Raw genomic sequence first — 18000 nt, 5'->3', positions numbered from 1 at the left:
GAGAAACTGTTAAGGTGAGACCACAGGTAGTTGAGGTGTAATCAACCTTCACGATACAAATGAAGCAAAATTCAGGAGATGATTTCCCTCAATTGACTTTTTTAAAAACCTTTCTTTTATTTATTTCTTTTTATGTGGTACTTAGGATCAGGATCGGGCCCAGGACTTCGCATGTGCTAGGCCAGTGCTCTACTGCTGAGCCATAACCCCAGTCCTTATAAATTGACTTTTTAACTGGAAGTAGGGATACTTAGAAATAAGGTACTACATGCTAGTCATTTTACCTCTGTTGTATGTTTTGTCCAACTTTTCATCAGTATTACAAAAAATACTTGACAAGAATATCATAGAGGAGGAAAGATTTATTTGGGGCTCACAGTTTTACAGGTTCAATCCGTGGTTGGCTGACTCTATTGCTGGGCCCAAGGTGAGACAGCACATATAAGGATCTGGTGGAAGAAAGCTGCTCAGCTCAAAAATGCCAGGAAATAGAGTAGAAGAGAATGAGGAACCAGGAAAAGAAATAATCACCAAGGACAACCCCCCAGTGACCACTTCCTCCAGCATGTCCTACTACTGCTCTACCCCATAATCCACTCAAATCGTTCACCCACCAAATGGATTAATCCACTGATGAGTTTACAGCTTTCACAATCCATTTTTTTCACTTCTGAACAGTTACATTTCCCAGCATATAAGCTCTTTGGAGTACATTTTTAGATCCAAACCATAATATTCTACATAGAACAATTTATATGCTACTGATAATTACCAAAAACGCCCAACTGGTTCTTCAAAGATGTTCAACCACATAATTACAAAGCTCTACATTTTCAGTTGGAAACACAGCACCAAAATTCGAGGAAAATCTAAAACCCTTTCCATTGTTCAGACCTGGAAAACTAATAAAACCTCAGTAGAAATAATTATTTACCTATCAATTTAATACCAAATGAAAGTTATCTATTATGAAACTCTATTAGAAGTAATAATAAGAAAAGAATCATGAAAAAATCACATGATGAATACATTGGAAGGAATAAATGAGTCAGTATAACCATGATCTGGGTGCTTTGGGTGCACAGAAAAGGGTGAACAGAGAAACTTAAAAACACACCACTCAAACTTCCTCCAAAATAAAGATAATAGAAATGTATAATGTCATAGGTGATGAGACAAGAAAAGATAAGAATTCAGTGAATAGGGGATAATATTTAATAAGTATACTTATTAAAATACTCATTTTTATCAAGAATAGTCAAGGAGGAATTGAACCATTTTGAAACTGATTTTACAAAATATTCTGACAAAGATTTTTAAAAGAAGACATTAGGATAGTTGAAAGATGCAAATGAGTCCCATATTTCACTGAAAATAATTTTTTGTATATATATATATATATATATATATATATATATATATATATACACATATTCATAAAAAATGTTCAACATCTTAAACAGTCAAAGAAATATAAGTCAAAACTACACAAATTTCCTTTTATTCCAGTTAGAATGAACATCATCCAGAAAACAATAATAAATGCTGGTGAGTATGTGGGGAAAAAGGAACACTTATATACTGTTAATGGGATTAGAAAATTAATAAAACCATCATGGAAATCATTATGGAGATTCCTTAAAACACTGTGAATAGAACCACCATAAGACCCAGTTATACCACTCCTTGATATTAATCCTAAAGAATGAAGTCATCATACTATAGTGATACATGCATATTCATGTTTATAGTAGCCACATTTGACAATGGCCAATCATGGATCCTAGATGTCAACAGATGAGTGGTATATATACACAATAGAGTTACATTCCTCAATAAAGAAAGATTAAATTTTGTTATTTGTAGGGAAATGGATGGAATGTAAGAGCATTATATTAAGTGAAATAAACCAAACTTGGAAAGTCAAGGGTTATATATTTTCCCTCATATGTGGATGTTAGAGAGGAAAAAAGCTGGGGAGATCTTATGAAAATAAAAGGGAGACAAATAAAGTAGAGGAAGTGAAATAGGGTTAAAAAGGGGGGGGGGGGAAGAAATAGGAGGTTCTGGGGAATTTAATTGGCCAAGTTGTATTCCATGCATGTATGAATATGTAACAATAATTATATATATTATATAATTATAATTCTATAATTATAATGTACCAATAAATTAAATAAATATTTTTTTAATAAACACAATTAAAAACAGTAGAGATTTAGCCAGGTGTAGTATTGCACACCTTTGATCTCAGCTACTCAGGAGGCTTGCTTAGCATGTTCAAAACCCTAAGTTCAACAGCTAGTATTGCAAAGAAAAAATTAAAAAGAAACAAGGAATGAAACAAACTAACTAAAAGAAAAAAAACAGTGGAGATTTTAAAACATGCAATATTAAAAATAATTTTATGCCAATATATTTTAAACAGTAGAAATGTATAATTGTTTAAATAATTATTTAAATAAATGTTGAGATAATCTATAAATTGGAAGAATAGACACATTTTAAATAACAAAAGAGTAAAAAAATGCAGCTTATAATGTTTAAACCAAGTAAAGATATACAAAATTCAACACAATTCAGAAAAGGTAAAAGAAAAAAGACCAAAAAAAAAAAAAAGATGGTAGTCAAAAACTTAACATCAATAAATTCAAATATAATATCAGTCACAATACAGTATACACATATTTAACCCATCTCTTAAAAGAAATGATCAGATTGTTTTTAAAAGCAACAAAAAAATTCTGGCTATGGGCTACTTCTAGAGATGTACCAAATCATCTGATTGCACACAGGCATGTGTATACATACATACATATTCACATACACAGAGAGAGACAGGGAGAGAGAGAAAGCGAGAAAGGTAGGGGGAGAGGAAAGAGAAATGTTAGGGTCTGAGTGAAGGAAAATATATGAAAGCTACTCTTATCCAAACCAAACCAAACAAAAAGCTCAGTGGCAATTAAATATAGAAATATTTACTGGCAAATTTAGTCAAGCCTTCAAGGAAGAGATAATCATTGTCTTATTTAAACTCTTAGAAAATTGAAGAGAAAAATAAAAACTACACAATGCAATTTACTACCAAAGTTGTTACAGAAGTGGCAACATCCCTGAACAAACCCATAGACCAGATAAGGACAATGAGGCTTCTAAGATCTTTTCTATATCTAGAAGTCTCTAGTTCCATGAAGAGCATAATGAATTAGATGAAAGAAATTTCAAGAGAATCAGGCTTATTTGATATTTATCCTGAAATTACTTTATTAAAGCATTTCCTGGAGCGATATTCAGACCATTCTCAATACTGGATTGGATTAAGCAGAAAACCAGGACAGAACTGGCAATGGATAGATGGAACCAGATACAGTGGTTGGTAAGTTTCAATATATAATTTACACAACTAACTCTGAAGCCCCTAGTCATTTCTTACCTTGGAGAAATCCAAGATGCAATCTATTTACACCATTTTCTTGGAAGATTCTTGGTGGTAAAAACAAAAATGATCCCTGAGGGAAAAATGGTAACACAAATCATTATGCAAATAACTTTATACCTGTGACATGCCACACACAATGCTTCATAGTCATTATATTATTTGACCACCACAATAATGCTGAGGGGTAATCAAATTTATTTTCATTTTACATATGAAAACATTGATGTTTAGAGATCTCAAATAACAGAATATTTAGAATGCATATCTAAAATTTTTGGCAATGAAGCATTGCACTTCCATCACATATAGATTATAGTTTGAGTAGCTACCTTTTAGGCCAGAAAAAATATGAATTTAGTTTGCTTTTTATTTAAGCAATTATTGTATTGGGTTACAGTAAAAACTCATAGCAAATGAAATTTCTCTCTAAAATTTGCAACCATTATTCACTAATTCTCTCATATTTTTCCTTATATTTTGTTTCAGGTTTAAAATTTTTGGAATTGGAGAATGTGCCTATCTACACAAAATTGGGATTAGCAGTTCCAGTGGCCATTTGTTTAGGAAATGGATTTGCAGCAAGCCAGTTGCATATCTACCATGAAGTTAAGACACCATAGATATAAGGCATTATATATCAAATGTAGCTTTTATTCATACTGATATGTTATATTAACATAAATATACCTGAAATTCATGATCACAAATTTTAATTTCTATTTCACTTCAAATCTCCAAATTCATTTTTATAAATCTATTTGATTCTTGGCATTCAAGATATATATGTGTATATATGTGTGTATATTTTAACATACTTGAAAGCCCCTGGGATTGTGGTATAACTCAGGGTTAGAGTGCATGCTTAGAATTCACAAGGCTCTGGATTCAATCCCAGCACCACAAAGTAGTTTCCAAATCACTTTGTAAATAAAATTTCTAATATGTAATGAATTAAAATATGAATGAAAAGCTTTAATTAACATTTTAAGATATTCTGTGAATATTTTGATTTTATGAATTCAGGTTAGTGTCATTTAAAATGGCTGCTTCTGAAGACTAGAGTCATCAATACTAGTTATCTTTCAGTTTTGCAATATTTGCACTACTTTATAAGACTTAATCAAATATGTAGTGTAATTCATACACAAGAACTTCACAGCAAAGTAGAAAAAAATGTATTCAGATTACCATGTGAGAGGCCTGTGAGTAAACAGGCTCAACTATTGATGCTTTATCTGTGAATCCCAAGGATCTATTGCCTAGTGATAATATGAATGGTACAAACTGGTGTGGGTAGATAGATAGGGGAGTGTTTGGACTTCTCCTATTTGAGAAACCTTGTTTAGAGGACATTATTTTCATGTTTATTCAAGGTGAATAGTATCTCTAATCTTAAAGTTGTAAAGTCTATAGAATGCATCCTATGGATGTTGAATGTATACTCACTAATTATAATTAAAGTAGTGGTAATAAGAGAATGCACATTGGAGAGCGACTAATAAGAATTTAGGGGAATAACAGTAATGTCTCATTCTAGTGTTTTCTATTATACAAAATTTTGCATCTTTTCATCCTCTTTCCTCATCCTCATTTTTACTTTTCTCTTATTTCTTACTTCCAACCCCTCTTCTTTAAAAACATTCTTTTGATCAGTTTAATTTTAATAGGAATGTGGGAATTACTAACCACAGTTAAATAGGTGACTAGGCAGTAAGAGAATAAAACAGGAGTGTCCTTTCTAACTGAAACTCACCATTGCATGAATTGTAAAACTCAGGACTTTGTTCTTAAGGGGTTGTATTGTATTGTATTATTACTCCATTTTATTATACACACTCCCCTGTATAAAGCATAAATACAACTATTTTTTTTGAAAACTAGATTATAAATAGTAGTGACAAGTATCTTAGCACTACATTTACACTTAGAAAAGCAAAGGAACTATTTAGATGAACCTTAAGCATTTAATTACCAAATGCTGCAAAAAGTGGAAAATTAAATGCAGATGACATATGAAGAGGTTCAGAGGTATTATAAAGAAGAAATAAAATGCCCAATGAAATTATCACAGGGAAAATATTTTTAAGTTGACAAGTAAAGAAAACAAAGTTTTTCTACAATGAAAATTCTCAGAAAGAATTTTACAAGCAAGTGAAATTCATGTGTGAGGTTTCTCACAATTGAGAAATTATGCGAGTCAGGAAAAAATGGAGATTGGAAAGAACAAGACCTGAAGGTAAAAAAAGACCAGGTAAATTTGATCAGGGCCAGATTTAAAGGGAACTATATGCCATGCTAAATTTGGTGCTCTGTGGCAATCTAAAGTTACTAAATACTTGTGAATTAAATAGCAATATCTACAAATATTGTTTAGAATAAGAACGCTTGGAATTTTATGAAAAAAATTCTTAGGACTTAAGGAATCATTTAGAAGTCTTTTCAATGTTCCAGAAGAAAGAATAAGATCAGTGCCAGAAACAATGAGAGTTGAGAATGAAGTAGTGGATAAGGTTAGAGACTTTGAAAGATAAACCCAGAAAATATAGGATGAGAAGCCAAGAGGAAAAATAGATAATAAGAGTAAATTCCACATTTCTCAGTGGTGCTATTGCTTGATGCTTTAGACAAACTGAATTGTAAGAGGCCATGGGAAATCTAGGTGAAAATGTTTACCAGAAGGAGGAGGTATGGGCTAGAGATAAGGAAGTCAGTGCTGGATATGTGAAACAAATGTAAACCAAGTAAGCAGCAAGAATTTGAGGTGTAAGCATACATGATGAAAGGAAAGACGCACCTGGTAGCAAAGAGACAATTATTGACTCAATGAAAATAAAATTTTTCTCTTTCTCCCATACACAGTTATTTCTTGATTTCTTTTTTTTATTTGATCCTGCTTCCCTTGCTTTTTAGATGAGATCAACTTATTTTAGGTTTGTGCATTTTTGAGAGCTGGACTTGTGCCTACAGGAGCATTAGTAAAACAACATGACTTTAGAGAAAAAAGTCTGTTCCTCTATGTTTGCAAAAGTATTAAATAAGAGCAATGAATATTTTTTCAAGAGATAAATGCTATAATAGTCTGAAATACTGGCTTCACAATTCTTCTAATGCTGAATAGTCTCTGAGATAAAGTAGGAAAGTATATGAATGTTTCTGTGCTTTTTCAAGTTATAGTTTGCAATTTATATGGTCATTGTATTAGCTCTTCCTAATAATACAGCAATAATGTCAAGAATACCTTTGTATAACTCCTGGCTGTCATGCCACATAATGCTGTTTAACACTTGTTAATACAGATTTTTAAATTTTTGACTCAAGTTCATTAACCAATGCTAAAATAAAATTATTTTAAAAACATTTTAAGACTCTTGATATTTTTTGAATACAGTCACAAATATCCCCATAACTCTCTTGGAAATAATGGAAAATTACACATGAAAATACATATCTCTAAAATTCTGGAAAGATAGCATCTAAGGGGTATAACATTTTTATGTTTGATTAGGCTTCTAATTATATTACTAGATAAGATAATCATATATAATAATATATGCTCTTAAATATAAGTTTATAAGTATATAATACTATGAAGCATAAAGAATAAAAATAACTTGTTAGTTTTTATAATGATTACTGGGAAACTCCAGGTGTTCAAAACAATCTAAATGTGTCTTTTGATGGGAAATAGTAATAAATAGGGGGATAATATTCAATAATACAATCTTATTATATCTAGAGTGAATGTAAGATATTTCTTTGACTTGAGATATACTCACTTGGAAATGACAACACTGACTCAATTATGTATATAGTCTCTATGTGTATATGCTCCCAGAATAGTATTTAAATACTTATGAACAATTTTAAATTGATATTTTATCAATTGATTATTTTGAAATTCTGATTTTGATTTGGATTAAAAAGAAACCCATATACATCTTACACAGACTGACTTTCAGTTGCTAAAGTGTCCTAAGTACATTTTATCTAGTAAAATATTTTTAAAAATATAACTAGCAAACCTTCAGCTAGTTGAAGCAAAAAGAAAAAGAGAGAGAAAGAAAGAGAGGCCTGGAATAAATTAGGTTTTCCAATTTGTTGCCATAAAAACAGACACAAAAAAACAAGGAAACAGAACGAAGAGCCCAAAAATCCAGAAGTCCATGCATTCTGGATAACTGATTTTGGATCAAAGTGTCACGAAAATAATGTGGCGAAAGGACACTGTCTTCAATAAGTAAGAAGAGTTGTGTCCAAAGAGATGAAAAATAATAAGTGCTGATGAAAAGGAAACACTCACACATTGTTGGTGAGAATAAATTGCTGTGGCCATTATGGAAAACAATATGAAGTTTCCTCAGAAAATTGAAAAAATAGAACTATCATATGATCCAGCAACCCCACCACTGGGGATTTATCCAAATGAAATGAAATTATTATTTCAAAGAAATATCTGTATGCTCATGCTCATTAAAGCATTACTCACAATAGCCAATATTTGGAATCAACCTAAATGTCTATCAATGGGCAAATGGTGTTAACCATGGATTTTGTCTGGATTGAAAGTTACCTAGAAAATTGGTAAACAGTACTTCTGGGTGTATCTGTTAGGGATTTTCCAGGAACAATTGGTCTGTGGGTCAGGAAACTGAGTCAGAAAGTTCCACCCTGAATGTTGGTGGGACCACTAAATAGGCTAAGGGCACAGATGGGACAAAAAGTAGAAGAAAGGAAAAGCTCTTTCTACATACTCATGCTTGATTTTTCTTCATCAGGTGTGGGTTTTTTTTTTTTTTCTTCTTCATCTGGTGTGAATTTTTTTTTCTAAAATTACCTGAGGACATAATGTAGTGGCACCCCCCCCCCCTTCACAGACAATCTTAATTAAGCTTTTCCAGAAATCCACACCATAATTCATCATAGGACCATCAGAAAAGAACCTCTACAAAAGAGTTCAATGTAGTTAGGCTTCCTATTTCCTGCTGCTCTCTTTACTTGGCCAATGGTCAAGTGCTGAACACCCCTTAACTAGTTTTCCACAACATTTATGGACTATCTAGTATTGTGACTATATATAATAGTTTGTAAAAGTTTTCAAGCAGGAACTGTCTTTGCAAAGGCAAAGTGTGATAAGGAAGACAGATTCTTTAAGAAGGCCTCTGGCCTTGGCAAGCTTCACAGAGATGTTTACATTTCGAAGATAAGAAAAGATGTTACTAATTAGGCTCCCTGGTAACAGCTTACTAATTGGGCTCCTTGGTAACAGCTCACAGCAGGAGGGAAGAAAGAGGAGAAGAAGCTTTTTCCTTCTCAGGTGCACTCCTTGAAGGGTTAACTTGCCCAGAACAGTGAAAGAAAAAGCTGCTTTTGTGTGAACTTCTGCAGATTGTGAACTTCTGAGTCTCTCCTCCTACACACTGGGTATAAAGTTCTGAAACTGCTTACACTTGGAGTTCAGAGGGATTAATTGTTTACATAGAAAGCTTTTCCATCTGAACCTGGTCGCAACCATAAATAAACAATAAATCTGCTTCCTGCTGTCTTTGGTGTCTTGCCTCATCTGTCCCTACAGCCATAAGACTCCAGACTCTTTTAAACATTGAATGTGAACTTGTACCAGGGACTTTCTAGGGGGTTTCCAAACCTTCAGCCCTGGATTAGAGATACATCATTAGCCCTTATTGTTCTGAGTTTTCTATATTCTTGGACTGTTCAGTTACCGGTTTCTTTGGCTCTTTTTCCTGGTCATAGCCATCATGGAACTATTCAGCCTCTTACCATGTAAGCCAATCTTTTAAATCTCCTTTTATAATTTCATATATATTCTATTTTTTCTGTTACTCTGGAGAACCCTAATACTGATTTTTGTACCAGGAGTGTTGCTAGAGAAACAGTTATAAGGACAATTTTTCTTAATTGGTTTTGTAGGTTTTAGAAATGATATTATGGGCCAGGCTATATGAGCAATGACCAAACAGACTCCATTTTACCCTAAGACTCCATATCATGTAAGAATTGCTTCTCCCATGGCAAAGTTCCACCTCTATACCCACTAATAATTGCCTAGCATAGTATGCTTGGCAACACAAAATTCTTATACAATTTAAAATTGTTCTCTTTGGTTTCCATTTTTTCTTGGACAATGTATCTTGTCAGAGATTGTCTAGACATTAATACCCATTCTCCAACTTGTACTCAACTATGGTTATTTTGACCCACTTCCTTTCTGCTTGCTTGCTGCCAAGCCAACCCAGAAAGTCCCATGGGAAATACTAACATACCCATTGCATTGTCTCCCTATCTGCCCAATTCAGCTTCTGTACCTGCTTGCTTGCAGCTACATCAACCTGGATGTGGTTTTTGTGGGTTTTGCCTATAAATATCCTAAAATGCTCAGGCTCAGGGCTGTTTCTTGCAGAGAAATCATGGGTCCTGTGAGGGGCAGTCACCAGCTTGCCAGCTAAATAAAGACTCTTCAATTTGGACAAAACTGGGACTTGGAAGAGTAAGTAGATGAATAGGGAGAGGAAGAATGCTTGTTAAGCTGAGGCAGACAATGTGATCAGATTAGAACAGAAACTGCCCCAGGACATTGGCTTTCTAATTTAACTAAATATAAAATGTCTAAGGAGTCTCCTTCTGATAGTATAAAGAGCACTGAAAGTCCATTGTGTGAACTCTTGAAAGAGGCAAAGTAAATGCTTTTGATGCTCATACTTCACTACTAATAAGATGAGAGGAATTTAGCGACTCTATATATAATAGTTTAGAATACTTCTGCTTCTAACATTGCTGAAAAAAGTAAAAAAGAAAAAAAAAAGAGATTCAAATTCAGAGATTCAAATTCCCAGCTCCAGTTATGCATAATAACTTCCAATCTTCTAAGTGTTCCCTGGAAAAGAATCCGATTTCCTATAGCCACAGCACTGAAATTGCTTAAATTAGCCAGTTGTATGCCCTCCTCGTGTGATTGGCTAAATAACAATGCAAGTTTAACACCCCACCTTGCAACAAGGTACAGTTAGGTGAAGTCATTGACTAGGAAGGAATGGGATATTGTGACTTGGGATGGAGATGTGTTGGAGGACGCTGATGAGGCAGGGAATACTAAATAAATTACAAAGAGTTTATTTTGCCACATGAAGTGGCTTTATTTCTTACCCTCCATGGCAGCAGCATCCCCTCCTTTACTGCCAGTACCCCTGCCCTCTCCTCCTCTTCCTGAAGGAGCTGACACTGAATTCCCTTAGGAAACAGTAATGAGTTGGCTTATTAATGGGATAATCAGATCCCTTAATCTTCCATGATTTTTCTCTCCTTTTTGAATTTTTTTTTTTTTGGGGGGGGGGGTACTGGAGATTGAACCCAAGGGTACTTTACCACTGAACCACATGCCCACATGCCCAGCCCTTTTCAGTTTTTTGCTTGTTTGTTTGTATAGATAGGGTCTCACTAAGTTGCTTAGGGCCTTGCTAAATTGCTGAGGCTATCCTTGAACAACTAATGCTCCTGTCTCAGCTTCCTGAGCCACTGACATTACAGGCCTGTACCAACTTTCCAATGTTTACTCTGACAAAATAGTATGTATTTTTCATACTTATTAAACTAAAAAAGCTTGGTTCCATGAAAATTTCTATGTTTATTTTATTAATTTATTGTTCTTAATAGTGCTAAGAATCAATCCCAAGGCCTCATGCTTGCTAGGCAAGCACTCTTTCACTAAACCACATCCCCTAGCTCTTTTAAAACAAATTAAAGGTTTTATAAAAATAAACTATAATTACTTCTGTGTACACACACGGATTTGAAATTAATGTGATTTGTTTTTAATTAATGTTGACCTTTCAATTTTATTCTGAGTAGATATAAGGCCTTATGATTAGATTTTGATTGGTGAACCCATACTTAAGAACATTAATGTAACATCCCCCTGTTCCAAGTTTTAATATAGATTCTACATTAAAAATAAAAACAAATAGGCAAATAACCTAGAAATTTTTATTTTATTAGTCCATTTAAACTTAGCATTAACCTTTACTTAAAAAACAAAAACAAAAAAAAACAGTTTATTTCCCTATGTGAAAGTGGACAGTACTCAAATATGTGCATAACCAATAGAAGTTGTTCTGGGATGAGTCTTAGAACATATTAAATACATGCTGGACACCACAGGTATTTATTCAAGTATTATACATCAGGTACCTTGCTCCACACAATGATGAGGATTAGTGAGTCTAAAAAGCTTATGACACATTAAGAAATATGAACAACTAAACAAGCAAGAACCAAAATGATTAGGATGTTGACTGTTAAAATTAGGTATGTGCAAGGAGCTATAAAAATATATATGAAACCTATGCAATTTACTCTGCAGCCTCTGCTTCCTCTTCTGTCCTCTTACATACTGATGTTCCTCAGAATTCTGCCTGAGTCCTCTATCACACACATGCTGGCTACATCCACTCCATAACATCAGTTGTTCAAGGAAGTATTTCCTCCAAATGACATTTAACTGGTGACCTGAAAAATAAGGAAGCTTAAGTAGATGAGTAGGGAGAGGAAGAATGCTTGTTAAGCTGAGGCAGACAATGTGATCAGATTAGAACTGACAGAAAACCTGACATGTCTGAATGACTCAGCAAAGTTGAGTGTGGCTCCATCATATGGAAGCTCAGAAATGGGGAGGAATGAAGAGAAGCCAAGATATGAAGGAGCTGGGAAGTGTGAGTAAGGGCCTTCTACAGTGAACCTCCCTTGGAATAAAACAGTAATGCTGTCTGATTTGAGGTTTGCAGAGAAACAATATTGAGAATAGATTTGGTGGGCAAAACTAGAAGCAATTGCAGTCATCCAGGATGATAGGTTGGGTATGAACATCGTGTAGACCAATTCCAGAAATAATTAGGTGTTAAAATTGACAAGACTTAAATATTTGAATGTGGAGAATGAAAAGAACACATTCTTTCATTGTTGTTTTTAGTTATGCATGATAGTATATTTTGACATATTTATGCAAACATGGAATCCATCTTATTCTAATTAGCGTCCCAGTCTTGTGGTTGTACATGATGTGGAGATTCACTGTAGTGTACTTATATATGTACATAGGAAAGTTGTCACATTCACACAGTCATTCTTGATTCCAATGACTCCAAGTTAAACTAGTATGACAGTGTTTCTGCAATTCGCTAAATTAATAATTTTAATTTTTAATATGGGAAAATTGAGAGACCTTGATAGGTCAAATAGAGATGTTTGTTGGGCAATCAGATATATTAGAGTCAATCCTTGGAAATATGGAGTTGGGAGTTATCAAGTTGATGGCAACTGATGTTATGGAGTGGATGTAGCCAGCATGTGTATGATAGAGGACTCAGGCAGAATTCTGAGGAACATGAGTATGTGAGAGGACAGAAGAGGAAGGAGATCCTGCAGTAAAGACTGAGGAGGAACAGCTGGGAAAGTAGATAAAAGTTCTAGAGAGCATTGTGCCATAGATGCTAAGATTAGAGAATATTTCAAGAAGAAAGGATAAGTCCATAATGATCAACACTGCTCAGGGTTATAGTCAAACCTAGAAAGTTCTCATTGTCTTTAGACATAGGAAAGCCAGTGTTGACATGGTAAGAATATTTTTGTGAAACATTGTAAAAGCAGAAGACAAATTTTAAAGAACATGGAGTGAAAGTAAGAAAGTAGAAAAAGCAAGTATAAACAACTTTCAGGAAGTTTGACTTAAAAATGTGGGAGAAGTTGGGCAGAAACTGGAAACCACATGTGGTTAAGGGAAATTTTTCTTGTTACTCTTGCATGTTTGGCTGTTAAAGAACAAGAGTGAAATTAGAAAGAAATAACCAAAGGGTTCTCTTTGTAAAAAAAAAAAAATTATAAGGGCTGCAACCCCACTATAAACTAAGATATTTGATTTTGATAGAAATGAATTCTGTAATTTAAGTAGGAAATGAATTCTGTAATTTAAGTGGTAGAAGATTTAGAAAGATATCATCTAATGGCTTCTCCTAAAAATCAAGGTCCCCTGTAAGAGGCATAGAGTGAAGTTTTGAGAAGTCAGTGAATGTTTTCCGTCTGAGAGTGAAAGATAAGTGTGAAATTCAGTGCTAGTGTCAAGGTTAAGCTGAGGGTGAATGCTTGAATTTACAGTAACACCATTATTATCTACACCTTTATTATCATCATCATGATATTTGTTAAAGAAACAAAATTTCTTTGAAATATCTAAATGCAAAAATTATGAAGATTTTTTTTTTAATAAGAAGAATACCTATGATCAATTCAGAGATTGCCTGCTGTGGATGAAGAAATCACTTCTTGACAAATCCAGAAACTTTCCATCAAACACTTTTCAGAAAAAACACCCTTATTTGTTATCAGAGCACAGGCATTCTCTTTAATCTGGCCTGTGACTTGAAATCTGTAGAGGAAAAAGCAAATTTTTAATGATTCCCAGATAACTGTTGTCAGTTACTATTAAAAGCACAACTATGTGAATTTTTTATGCTTTTTATTTCCATTTTAAGTTATAAATTTCAGGTACTGCAATATTCGAGCAAGAAATATGCATTAAAAAATATTTCTGCTGGGTATGGTGGTGCACACCTGTAATCCTTGTGGCTCAAGAGGTTAAGGCAGGAGGATAGTAAGTTCAAAGCCAGCTTCAGCAAAAGTGAGGTGCTAAGGAACTCAGTGAGACCCTGTCTCTAAATAAAATACAAAATAGGACTGGGGATGTAGCTCAGTGGTTGAGTGCCCCTGGGTTCAATTCCCAGCAACAGCCTCCCCACCCCCCAAAAAATTCTTCTTTAATGAAGAAATTGCTTCAAATTATTTCTTAAACCAAAAATGCTCACTTGTATGTGATCAATGGAAATAAGCAGGTGAATAAAACAATATTCCTTTACCAATCCTATGAAATAATATGAAAAATAAAGATCTGAGAGGACAATCTGACCATTTTAAGGTAAATATTTACTTTCTTACCCCAAAATTCCTGTTTTTAGTATCTTTTTTAGTATCCACAATAATTAATTAATATCAGCTTCCATACTAAACAGTATCATATTCATCATTTTAAGTTTGGAAATATCGACACTCAAAAATATACATAGTTTTCAAAAAATATTAAGCCAACTTTCTGTATATCAAACTATTAATTTTTCATCTTCCGCCCTTAAATCTCAATGTCACACTTAATAAAAAATCTTCTCTTTATTTGATAAACCTCTGATTCTCTTTGATTCCTAGGTACCTCTATGCTTCAAATGGTGGCAACATTACTCAAGACAGGACTGGAGGTAGAAATGAGAATTATAATGAGGACTAGGGAAGAAAAACTCCCTTTTAATTTTTTTGAACTCATATTGACAAGAGAATTTCTGTGCATGCAATGTATATATGGGTATATCCAAATTCTTTAACCTTATCACAAAAGATGGAAGTTTCTCTTTTTTTCCATTTTTCCATGATGTTCCAACCAAATTTTTCTTAGGCAAATAAGTTATAAGGCAATTTCATAATCTAAAAGTAATCAGCAAATACCCAGTTCTAACAATCAGATTAGTAAATTAATTACTCTAAGCAAGTTTGTGTGTCAGTTGACAGAGGTGGTAGATTTCTGTTAGAAATCATCAAAGCTAAAAAAAAATTCTTAATTTATTGTGTCTGATATATGGAAGGATGGCATAAATATGCAATTTATAATACAGAATATAAATTTTAATGAGAGATGTAGATCATCTGTAGGTGAGAATCTTCATTTGGATGGTGGCCTTCTATTCCAGGGCATTTTTCACTATCCTCAGCCTGCTTACCAACTCTTGCATTATTAAATTATATGGAAGTCTTAATATAAGAATAAATTAGTTTAGGAGTCTGTTTCTCTAACACAGATTTTCTATTCTTCACACATTAAAAGAGATCAAAATCTTCCATCTGTAGCAACCAACTGGCCATTGGAATTCCAGAGAGTCACCAGTAGTTGCACACTGCAGAGCTGTTACATTTCCCCAATGATATTTGCATGCCAAACACTTACAACTGTAGATTTAATGGTGTGCCATCCACCCAGGTCCATGTCTTCTGTGGGTATGTAATGTTTAACCCAATCCAAAAGTGGTTTCCAACTTGTATATTACTCTGTATGAATTCCTGTGAAAGGAACCAGTGAAAATTAACCGAATTAAGCCTCTGAAGATAGCCTCTTCTCACTTTTTCTCCTGACTGAAAATGGCCTTAGTGTTTATCTTGGTAATCAGGAAAATTATAAGAGGTGTCCATAATTTTATGGAAGAAACTCAATATAGGACAATTTTCAAACCACATGATCTTGTTGTGTGAGGTCATATGCAGCTTTCATAAAGTCATGACAATGTGAGCAGCTGATGAGGGGTGCAAAGAGATGTGAAGTCCCAACAAAGAATTAATAAACCTTCCTGATGAAGGCAGCTGTTCACTAGTTGTTTTCAACTATCAATGAGCAGTCTCAAACAAATCTGGTTCCTATGCTGAAACTATACACTAACCAAACTAAAAAGCCCGTCTCACCTACTCCAGATACTAGCAATATTCCCAGAAATTGGTAATGCTTTGATGAGTATCTCCAATCATTCCTATCTTTCCTTCCAAGAACTAATATGGAAGGCTGACATTGTAAATGGGCTTTAGTTTAAAACCTAGATTTGCCATTTACTTGTACAATGAAATTGTCTAATTGCACACCTGGCAAAGTTCTGATTTGGAAACAGGGAAAATTCTATTTATCTTACAAGTTTATCTTGAGCACTGACTTATATAAAAATTGTAAAATGCATAGCACAATGCCTAGCACATAGTAGGAATGCAAGAAATGGAAATAACTAATACTTGTATAATTCCTTTGTCATAAAATGGATCTATTTTTTCCAGTTTTGAAGACAGATTATTTCTTACCAGCTCTGCCTTGTCTTGTATCACCAAGAGATGTGACTTTTTCAGAGAACATGAGTTTTGGCTATCGATCCATGATTTGAAATTCATGAAAAATTTATAACATTTCCCTTTTTTGTGTAGCCAATCATCAGGGCATAAGTTTGCTGAAATAGGAAGATAAGATGACATAGAAATGAGAAAGAAGTTTCAATATAAAAACAATGTTTGCATTATTTTTTAAAACTTCTTCATTAAAAGTAAGAATTTTGCCCCATTTTTATGAAATGAACACACGTTCCAGTGAAGAATGTCTTTAGAAGAGACAAATGCTAAACATATTCATATTTATTATTTTAGTAACTACCACACATGAAATAATTTTCTGAATTCTGAATGTATGTGAATATATGAAATTTTTGCCTAACAAACTTATGAGAGCCATAAAATTATCAATTTTAAACTCCTCTTTGTGTGTATAAGGATATTAAAGGTTAGTTAAAGTAGAAAGAGGGACAGTGAAGCAGAGATACAGTAACTGACTCAAAAGTTCAAAGAGATAATAAGTGTAAGGGCAGAGGGAAACTTTAAGCCATGGTCATATTAGTACATTTACACAAACTACACAAGAGATAAAAGGTGCTATACTCTTAAAGGACTCAAAGGGTAAATTTTCAGCAATCTGATCTCTGACTGGGTTCCTGTTCCTGTCGTGATTGTAAGAAACTGACTTTCAGGATGTAGATCAACCCAAGGATTAAACCACAAAACCAATGTCTTAGGAAACCATGACCAGAAATTTTAGCGATCAAGATCTGTTGCCCACCAACAGATCTTGAACAGAGGAGTGATTTTTTAAAAAGAGAATAAATTAAAATATTTTATTTTTTATAGCAGACAACCATTTTTAAAATTCTAACTAGAATCCTCAAGTAGATTTCTGCGTGATTAAAAATCAAAGGATATGAGAGTTATCTTTGAAATCAGAGAGCATAAAAGATATCAGGGGGAAAAAAAACTGATGAGGAAAAAACCCAATTCCTTTAAAAATTCCTTTTTGATACAGAAAAATATATTCCATACATACATTATCAGAAATTTGTAAAATAAATGATTTACCATGACCTCAGTGTCTGTGTGTCTCAATGACCACCAAATGTATCTCTATGAAAAGGGAAAAGTTGAAATGGATATTAAAATAAACCTACATTCAGAAAGGGTACATACAGGTTTCAATTAATGCCATATGTTTTTACATATTAAGCTATATAAATATTGATTAAATTTTATTTAAATTTTAATTACTTCATTATTTAAATATTATGTATTTTTAAATATCCATAAATTTGTGCATAAACTTATCTGATATATCAAATGATATATAAACATATAAACATAAAAATAGAAAGTATAAAATACTTTATACAAAAGTCCTTAAGTGCTGCATTGCTGGAGGAGGAGGAGAGCCTCCAAGTGACCTAGAGAAGCCTATGGGAGCATAAGCATGGGGGAAGACGGTAGTGCCTAAAGTAACCTACTGTGGGAGTGTGGAGAAAGACTAAAGTCTTAACCCAGAAGCATCATTATAAACATGCACATTAGTTATATTTTTCATGTTGTATTCTTTCACTCACTTTAAA

General features: G+C 33.5%; 1 protein-coding gene across 6 annotated transcripts in view; it reads right to left on the bottom strand.

Annotated features, from left to right (window-relative positions):
• Positions 1 to 3441: 3441 nt before the first annotated feature.
• The window catches only part of Klrf1 (killer cell lectin like receptor F1), a 45179-nt gene continuing 30620 nt past the window's right edge, over positions 3442 to 18000 (bottom strand). For 5 of the 6 annotated variants that reach the window (XM_048786286.1, XM_015507303.2, XM_048786289.1 and 2 more), the window contains 4 exons: positions 16385 to 16527; positions 15492 to 15604; positions 13722 to 13871; positions 11424 to 11959 (listed from right to left, as the gene is read on the bottom strand). In XM_048786286.1, the coding sequence (XP_048642243.1) occupies positions 13733 to 13871; positions 15492 to 15604; positions 16385 to 16527 (395 nt within the window). In that variant the 3' untranslated portion in view covers positions 11424 to 11959; positions 13722 to 13732. Of the gene's footprint in view, positions 3510 to 11423; positions 11960 to 13721; positions 13872 to 15491; positions 15605 to 16384; positions 16528 to 18000 lie in introns of those variants that run through there. The other variant, XM_048786287.1, reaches the window with a different exon arrangement.

This window comes from Marmota marmota, unplaced genomic scaffold, assembly GCF_001458135.2.
Source record: "Marmota marmota marmota unplaced genomic scaffold, marMar, whole genome shotgun sequence".
Lineage (NCBI taxonomy): Eukaryota > Metazoa > Chordata > Mammalia > Rodentia > Sciuridae > Marmota > Marmota marmota.
The sequence above is the reverse complement of the archived record's forward strand: the minus strand, read 5'-3'. Positions and strand labels throughout refer to the sequence as shown.